Below are 9,583 nucleotides of genomic sequence, written 5' to 3' on the forward strand. Positions count from 1 at the left end.
AAAAAAAAAAATGAGTTCTATTTTAGACTTGTTCACTTGAGTTTGAGATACCTCTGAGGCATTCAAATGCAGATGTCCAACAGTCAATTAATGATGTCTGACAGAGATGAAAGAGGGACAGTTATCTGATTAGAGATGATCATTGAACTCATAGGAGTTTATGAAATCACCCAAAAGAGTGTAAAAATGGGAGAGAAGACCTAGGACAGACACCTGAGACATACCCATTTGCAGCAGAGAGATAGGAATGATGACACAACAAAAGAAACTAAGAAGAAGCATTCTTCTAGATAGAAGGAGTACCTGGAGAAAACACAATCAAGAAACCTCAAGGAGAAAAGAATATGTAGGAGGGCATAGTCAACCATAACAAAAGCTGAAGAGAGGCCAACAAAGACGAAGAACGAGATTTGGATTTAGCAATCAAGAGGGGCTTGAGTAACTGGTGATAGACAAGGAAAGTCCTGAGGGCTGAAATGATTGGAAAACAGCCCTAACAACAAAGAATAGATTTAGGAGGGGTGAGTGACAGGGAGAGATGCAAAAGTAGAATGTTCATGTCACAAATAAGAATTTTGACATTCTGTATTTTATATTAGAATCATGTGAATGATGATGAGATCAAAGTTCTCATCAAAGAACAAATGACTACCCTCTGTGTGTGTATGTTAAAGAGATACAGGTCGTGGTAGTTGAGAAGTCAATGAAATAGTAAGCTTGAGTGTTTGAGAGATATAAACATTATATGAGTGTATACATATATATAAACATATATACATACATATACACATACTATATATATACACATATACAAGTCCCCTGAGAAAACCATAAGCCTGACAACAAAATCTTTGAGAAAAAAGAGAGAATGGAGGGCAGCTAGGTGGCACAGTAAATAGAGTACCAACCCTGGTGTCAGAAGGACCTGAGTTCAAATCCCGCCTCAGACCAAATATTTGACACTTACTAGCTGTGTGACCCTGGACAAGTCACTTAACCCCAACTGCCTAGGCAAAAAAAAAAAAAAAAAAAAAAACCCGAGAGAGAGAGAGACAGAGACAGAGACAGAGACAGAGACAGAGACAGAGAATGACCAAAGGGGTCAGAAAATAACCACCAGGATCTCAATAGGGTGATCTATTTAGATAGGACAAAGTGATTTAGATAGAGAGTCTAGGTCAGATCTGCTAATCCCAGAACCAAGGGAGTTAGACACAGGCTACACATCCATCCAAGCTCAGAGTGGGACTCAGAAGCTCATGGAGTTAATGATTCTGAAAGGATCTCAGGAAAAGCTCAGCCAGGGATGAGGATAAGTGGTGGACAGATCCTAGAAATCACAGCAGTTAGACAGAAGCAGCTATAAACAAGGGTCATCTAAACAAGACTTACCTCCTAATTTAGATCAAGCCAAATTCTGCGTCTCCTACAGCAAAATCTAAATTCCTTTAAAAAGGACTTGTTACATTTCTGTCTCTGTGTCCTCGGCACCTTGCAAAATGGCTCGCTCATAGTAAGCACTTAATGAATGCTTGTTTAACTGATCTGAATACTCCCTGCCAATGATAGACTTTTATAGAACTTATTCTCTGATAGTTCTCACTACCAAAGTAGTTACTGGCACTGAACATAGCCAATGAAATGCCATACCACAGAGAAAGGGAGGGCTCCATTTCAAGGTTCCAGTGCAGGGAGGGGTCCCAAGCCCTCAGCTAGTGGTGTCTGAGGTGTGTCAAAGCTGGTATATAATAATCATACTCAATCATTCACATCTGTGTCCCTTAACCCATGTGAAACCCTCTCAAACTGCAGCACTAGACTCAGCACACACTTAAATTCTCAATGCCCACCGAATATCACAGAATTCAAATCACAGAATCAGTGCTAAAGGTACCCTTAAGGTGGTTAGTGTGTGGCTCACAGACTCCTTCTCCACCCCACCTCTGCCCTTCTACTTGAAGACTTCAATATACATGTTTTATATCCTTCAGACACTGGCTTCCTAGTCCATCTAGTCCAACATACCTGAATATCCTTTCCAAAGTTCTCATCCAGCCTCTACTTGGAGCACACTCCTGAAAACAGCAACCACATCAGGATCTTAGATGAAAACTGACAGAGATTCCTGGGACCTTCAGAAAAGGAAGGATGTCCTGAAAGACCAGGTCCATCTTAACCATAATCCTCCAGGAATCCCCCTACTGTGCTGAAGATCTAGAAGTTCAGGCCCCCCTCATTTTACGAAGTCAGGTGATGATGGCAGATACTAAACTTGCAAAATAAGACACAATTTTGGATGAAGTCAATATAGGAATTTGTTTTCATTGATTTACATATTTGTAACAAAGGGTTTGTTTTCCTTTTTCCTTGAGGGCAGGAGGTGGAAGAACAAATAAAAATGTTTGATAGTTGAAAAATATAAAATTTAATTAAAAAAAAAGATCAAGAAGAATCTGTCAACTCACCAGAAAGGAAGCCAAGCAAACCACTAGACCAGGCAAGGACTTCAAAGCTGTTTTATTACCTTATGCCTCAGGGCTCTCATCACCTCCTTGTTCCTCAGGGTATAGATAAAAGGGTTGAGCATGGGGGTGACAACTGTGTAGAAAAAGGAGAGGATTTGGTCTGTGTCCTGAGTAGCATTGGCTCCAGGTTTCATGTAGGCAAGAGTTGCAGTCCCAAAGAAGAGTGTGACAACCAGTAGGTGGGAAGAGCAAGTAGAGAAGACTTTTTGGCGGCCCTGAGCAGAGGCTACCCCAAGAGTGGTAATGAGGATGCGAACATAGGAAAACAGGATCAGTGCAAAGGGAGTCATGATAAACAGCAGGGTGAGAGCAAGAATCCCAACCTCACCCCAGAGTGTGTCGCCACTTGCCAGTCTCAAAACAGGCAAATTGTCACATAGGAAGTGGTGAACAATGTTGGTGCCATGGAAAGGCAAGGTAAAGATGAAGATGGAGTGGGTGGTGCCTGTGATGATGCCCATTAGATAGGAAGCACTCACCATCCCCACACATACCTGCCGCTTCATCAGCATGGCATAATGCAGGGGCTGACAAATGGCAGCATAACGGTCATAAGCCATGGCAGTGAGCAGGCAGCATTCAGCAATGCCAAAGAGGGCAAAGAAATACATCTGGGTGAAGCAGCTGGCAGGAGAGATGGCAGGATGTGAGGACAGGAGGTCAGTCAACATCCTAGGCACAATAGTTGTAGTATAGAGAATCTCTATCATAGAGAGATGTCGAAGGAAGAAGTACATGGGAGTGGTCAGGGCTGGGTCCAGCAGGGTAAGGGTGATGATCAGGGAGTTACCCAGCAAGGTGACCAAGTACACAAAGAGCACTCCCCAAAAGAGGGCACTCTGGTACGCCCCTAAATATGAGAATCCAAACAAAATAAACTCAGTCACTGCTGTCCCATTAGCATCATCCATGTCCCTAAATCTGCATCTGGGGACAGGACCAAGGGAGAGGAGTTAATTGTCCCAAAGAAGGGAAAGAAGCAGACAAACTGCTGAGATAAAAGAGATACAGCTTAGGGAAGACAAGAACTTCCAAAGAATGGAGATTGTGATGAATAAGCAGTGGGATATTAGAATGTTCTTTCTGAGAAAACTATAACATAAATGCTCTTTTTAACTTCTCAGAAGTAAAATGAGATCTAGCCTGGAAGCAAGTTGCTGTATATAACAGCAATGTGGTCCCTTCCATCTCACAGAGCCCTTGGTTCTATGGGCAGAAACCTCAGTCTTACAGCATGAAAAGTAACCAAAGATGTGAACAGATACAGGCAGGCATAGAGAAATATCATGAGAGGGGGAGAAAAGACAGAAAGGAAAGAAAAGGAGAGAGAGTGGACAGAGGAGATAAGAGATTAAAAAGATAGAGAAGTGAGGAAAGTGCAAAAAAAGAAACAGTAACACTTTGAGGCAGACAGAATGAAACATAAGATAGAGAAAGAATTGGGGAAACTTTAACCTTCAGATATGATACACATCACCCAGGGGTGTCCCTCCCAGAGCCCCTATTAGTGGTAACAGCTGCTAAGAGCCATTCCCCTGTGGTTTCCTGGTTTACTATCCCTGAGCCAATGCCCATGGGGACCCATGATCCCCAGAGTGGGGAGCAGGAGAAGGGGAGATCAGGAGGTAATCTAGAAGACAGAAGGAAGTGAGAAGGGAAGCTTTGCTCTCAGGCCCTGACCTTCCTAAGGAGAAGTAAACAGTAGCTACTTAGCTCCTTCTGCTTCCTGAGCTCAGTACAATGTAGGTACAGAGATCTGAGTCAGGAGACACCTCAGTCCCATCTCTCACCACAACTCAGCCAAAACAGTTAGAGAATGGAGGGAATATCTCAGCCTGTGGAGAAATGGAGATCCAAAAAGCCGAGGTAGATGCCCCTGCAGGATGCTAAGGAGATGTGGATTCTCAGGATGCGTGCCTGCTGGTCAAGATGGAAATCAGCTAGTTTTCCTCCCCTCAGCCTTTAGGCAGTTAAGGGTCACACAGACCAAAGCACCCATAATTTGATTGACAAGCAAGCCTTCCTATTTTGATGTAAATGGTGGAAGCCACAACTCACATTGCTCTTAAGAATGTGGAATAAGGGGGCAGCTAGGTTGGGAAGTGGGTAGAACACCAACCCTGGAGTCAGGAGGACCTGAGTTCAAATATGGTCTCAGACTAGACACTTGACACTTACTAGCTGCGTGATCCTGGGCAAGTCACTTAACCCCAATTGCCTAAAAAAAAAGAATGTGGAACTAGTAAAAAAAAAATTTTTTTAATTTCATGCAGAGCAAGCTGGCAAGGAGCCTGGCAGACAGATTGCATGGCAGCTTAGCAACTGTGCTGGGAACCTGGAGATAATCATAGCCACCACTCCACCATAATCTGGAACCTGAGAGTAAAAAGAGCAGAATGCCAGGCAAGAGGGAAGAGCAGGATGCCCCCAGCAGCAGCAATGCTGGGGCTTTTGTGCCACAGCAGCTGCCAGCTACAGCTAGCACCACTGCCAGCAAATTGGCAGGGAAGTAAAATCTAAGATTCTAGACAAAAAAACAGTAAATCTAACTAGGCAATGTAGGAACTACAGAAAGCTTTGGTGCTCTCTCATGAGCTAGGTTCTTCCATCGAGTTCTTATCTGGATCAGCAAAGATAACTCCCTTCCATGGGTTTGGCTATACTTTTATGACCAGGGACATAGCCTTCCCTTAAGTTCACTGAAGCATTTCTTCCCACCTCCTAAAGGAGGAAAGAAATATGAATGCTTCTTCAGACTTCCTTTGTGGAGATCCAACAAAGTCTGAAGGGGATGAAACAATAGGTCACTCCCATTTTTCTATCATTTATAATCAGTGAATACATCATTCTGGGTGAGAGCCAATCAAACTATAAATGTAACCACTCCAAAACCTGGGGTGCCCTAATCAACCCCCTCCCACAGCATACCCACAATATATATTATATATGTTACATACATGTGGGGATATATACATATGTAGAAACAGTTATAGATGTCTCCTTAAGGTTAACAAAGTACCATTCTCACTACAACCTGGGAGTGCAAGTATTATTATTGACATTAAAAGTGTCCATGAATTTTTAATACAAATCAATGCTAAATTTTGTTAAAAAGTTTTTCAGCTATAGTAATAAAATTGTCATTTTATTATTATTGTTATTAACCCAGTCTGTTATATTTACAGTTTTACCAATATTGAATACAGTGTTCCCAATATAAATACAACCTGGACATAGTGTGTAATCTTTTTAATCTGTTGCTATAACCTCATTGCTAATATTTTACGAAATATTTTTCATTTGAAAATCATTGAGAATAATAGCTGATTGTTTTCTTTTTCTTTTGTATGTTTCTGGCTTAGATATCAAACCAATATTGGTATCATAGAAAGGGTCTGATAGGATTCATTCTCCTATTTTTGTGAACAATTTAGGTAATATTAGAAAGAATTGTTCTTTGAATGCTTGACAAATCCACTTGTAAATCCATCTTGTCCTATGCCTTTTTCCTATGAGGGCTCATTTATGGCTAATTAAGGTTTTTTTTCTGAAACTGGGTAATTTAAATTCTCTTTCTTGTCCAATTAATCTGAACCTTTTGTATTTTTTTTACAGGTCCATCAATTTCATCAATGTTAACAGTTTTGTTGGCACACAATTGGCCAAAATAGGTTTTTATCATTTCTTTTATTTTTCTTCATTTCTTCTGAGTTCTCTTTTTCCAGTTTTGATGCTGGCAATTAGATTTTCCTCTTGTTCATTTAATCAAATCCCTCAGCTGTTTGGTTTGTTTTGTGCATAATGTCAGCTCCTGGTTTTACTTCTCAATTTGATGAGCTGTTACTGTTGTTGTTTTGATTTCAAATTTCTTAGAATCAGGGCAACTAGGTGGCGTAATGGGTAGAGCTCTGGCTTTGGAATCAGGAAGACTTGAGTTCAAATGTAGCCCCAGACACATGACACTTACTAGCTGTGTGACCCTGGCCAAGTCACTTAACCCCAATTGCCTCACCAAAAAAAAAAAAAATCAAATTTCTTAGAATCTTCTTTGATTTTTCAGGATTTCTAGTTTAGTGTTTACTTGGAACATTTTGATTCATTGCTTTTCTAATTAAGATAGAAGTATGCCCAAATCATTATTCCATTCTTTCAGTCTATGGATTAAAAAGGAGCTTAGAGATTAATATTTGCCACTAAGGTTGCTTTGCCTGCATCACAAAAATGTTGTTGTCTCATTGTTGCCATTTTCTTTGATGAAATTATCTATTGTTCTATGATTTCTCCTTTCACCTATGAATTCTTTGCAATTTATTTAGGCTTGAATTGATTTTTAATCCTTCACCCAAATTCCTTTCAGTGAATATACTTTTATTGCATCATCTTCAGTAGAGGGTATGTTTAATATTTGTGCTTTTCTGAATCTGCTGGTGAGATTTTTAATGTCCTAATACTAGGTCAACATTCCTAAAGGTATTATGCACAGCTGAAAAACATTCAATAGCATCTATAGAGTGCTTTGAGGCTTGAAAAGCAATTTACAAGTATTATTTCATTTAATCTGCATAATTACTGTACAATAAAACTGCTATTTTTATTATCCCAATTGTACAGATCAGGGAACTGATGCTGAGAAATTAAGTGATTTGGTCAGAGCCACACAGCCCACTCATGGCTGATATAAGATTTGAACTGCAGCCTTCCTGATTCCAGGTCCAGCACTCTAGCTGCTATGGTACCAACTGCCCTGAGGGGGAAACTTTTATGTTCAAATTCAGAAATAAAAAGAGAGTTTTCATATCGAACTTTTCTAAAATTTTATTTAGGTCTTTAACTTCATTCTTATTTATCTTTTGGTTAGATTTGTCTAGGTATAAAGGGGTACAGTGAGACTTCCCACTATTATAGTCTTACCATATGTTTCTCCTTGAAATAATAATTAGTAACAGGCATGTATATAGAACTTTAAAGTTAGTAAGGCATTTTACAAATTTTGCCTTATTCTATCAAAGGACTATGTACAGGTATACCCCATTTTATTGCACTTACCTTTATTGTACTTTGTAAATATTGCATTTTTCATAAATTGAAACTTTGTGGCAACTCTGTGTTACAAGTCTATTGGTGTCATTTTTCTAACACCATAGGCTCACATCATGTCTCTGTGACATCTTTTTGTAATTCTCATAATATTTCAAACGTTTCCATTGTTATTACATCTGTGATCTTTGATGTTACTATTGTAATTGTTTTGGGGAATCATGAACTATGCCCATGTAAGACACTGAACTTTTATAAATGTTCTTTGTCCTGACTGCTCTACAGAGCAGCTATTCGCCCTATCTCTCCCTCTTCTCCAGCCTCCCTGTTCCACGAGACGCAATATTGAAATTAGACTAATTACTAACCCTACAAAGGCCTCTAAGTATTCAAGTGAAAGAAAAAATCAACTGATGCATTAAACGGTATTGTTGTCTTATTTTAAGAAATTTCCACAGTCACCTCCATGTTCAGTAACCACCAACCTAATCAGTCAGCAGCCATCAACAGCTAGGCAAGATATCAACCAGCAAAAAGATTATAACTTGCTAAAGATTCAGATGGAGTTTAACATTTTTTAGCGACAAAGTATTTTTTAATAAAGGTATTTATGTTGGTTTTTTTAGACATAATACCATTACACACTTAATAGACTATGGTATAGTATAAATATAACGTTCATATGCACTGAGAAACAAAAAATTTGTGTGACTCACTTTATTGCAATACTTATTTTATTGCAGTGATCTAGAAGGGAACCCCAACTATCTCTGAGCTAGGCCTGTACTATTATTATTCTTACTTTTAAAATAAGGAAATTAAGGAAGGCAGAGGTCAAGTGACCAGCCTAAGGTCACATAGCAAATAAATGCCTAAGGCTGGATTTGAACTCAGCTCTTCCTAACTCTAACACTCTATCCACTGCACCACCTAGCTACTACCTAAGATCTACCTGACTGGAAGTATTCAGATGCTATACCATTCAGTGCAGCTAGATAGATAGGAAGGAAGGAAATGAACATTTATTAAGCACCAATTACAAATCTAGAACTGTGCTAAATACTTTGCAGATATTATCTCATTCAGCTCTCATAACAACCTTGGAAGGTAGGTGATATTATTATTTGTATTTCATAACTGAGGAAACTAAAGCAAAAAAAGCTTAAGAAACTCAGCCAGGGTCACATAGCTAGTGGGTGTCTAAGGCCAGATTTGGACATTGGTCTTCCTGACTCCAGGCCCAGAACTCTGTGCAGAGGCACCACCCACCTACCTCTAAGTGCCTCTTCATATATTGAGCAGTGATATTGATTCATTATTCATGGTGAATTGAAATAGTATGCAGTTTCCCTCTTTATCTCATTTAGCCCTATTTTTATTATTGCTTTCTCTGAAATCATGATTAATATCCTTGCTTTTTAAAATTCACCTGAAAAAATTAAATTAAGTTCACCTGAAGCACAATTAAATTTTCACCCAGATTCTTAGTATGATTCAGTATGAGTCTATGTGTTCTTTGTAAACCACTTGTTGGGCTGTACTTTCCAAACTATATCATTACCTTCTTCCATTTTGTGGGTGACTTCATCCCATTCAAATCTGTGGCAATAATCATCAATTGTGTATTTTCCTCATCCTGTCCTCTTAGTCTTTTTTTTCCTTTTCTTTGCCACCTAACCTCTCTTTACAAAGAAGGTGGCAGGGACAGCTACATGGCACAGTGGATACAGCACCAGCCTTGGAGTCAGGAGGAACTGAGTTCAAATTCAGACTCAGACCAAACACTTGACACTTACTAGCTATGTGACCCTCAGCAAGTCACTTAACCCCAATTACCAAAAAAAAAAAGTGGAAAAAAAAAGAGTTTACTTAATACTTACTGATCTATAACTAAAGTTATCTCTTTGCCCCACTGTTTCTCTACTCTTCCTCTTATCTAGTCACCATCTCAAATTCTTCTCCTTTCTTTCCTCTTAATCTCCCCTTCATGATGCACCACAGTCACACTAGGTTTTGTTTTG

General features: G+C 39.4%; 1 protein-coding gene across 1 annotated transcript; it reads right to left on the reverse strand.

The window, feature by feature from the left end:
* Positions 1-2,506: 2,506 nt before the first annotated feature.
* On the reverse strand, positions 2,507-3,436 carry LOC114029825 (olfactory receptor 9-like). The gene has a single exon (XM_027844487.1). The coding sequence runs from the start codon at positions 3,434-3,436 to the stop codon at positions 2,507-2,509; it is 930 nt and encodes a 309-aa protein (XP_027700288.1).
* Positions 3,437-9,583: the final 6,147 nt, after the last annotated feature.

This window comes from Vombatus ursinus, unplaced genomic scaffold (assembly GCF_900497805.2).
Source record: "Vombatus ursinus unplaced genomic scaffold, bare-nosed wombat genome assembly UNPS02005204.1, whole genome shotgun sequence".
Classification (NCBI taxonomy): domain Eukaryota; kingdom Metazoa; phylum Chordata; class Mammalia; order Diprotodontia; family Vombatidae; genus Vombatus; species Vombatus ursinus.

Excerpts from the sequence above, each read along its gene's own strand:
- LOC114029825 (XM_027844487.1), bottom strand. The coding sequence starts at position 3,436 with ATGGATGATGCTAATGGGACAGCAGTGACTGAGTTTATTTTGTTTGGA.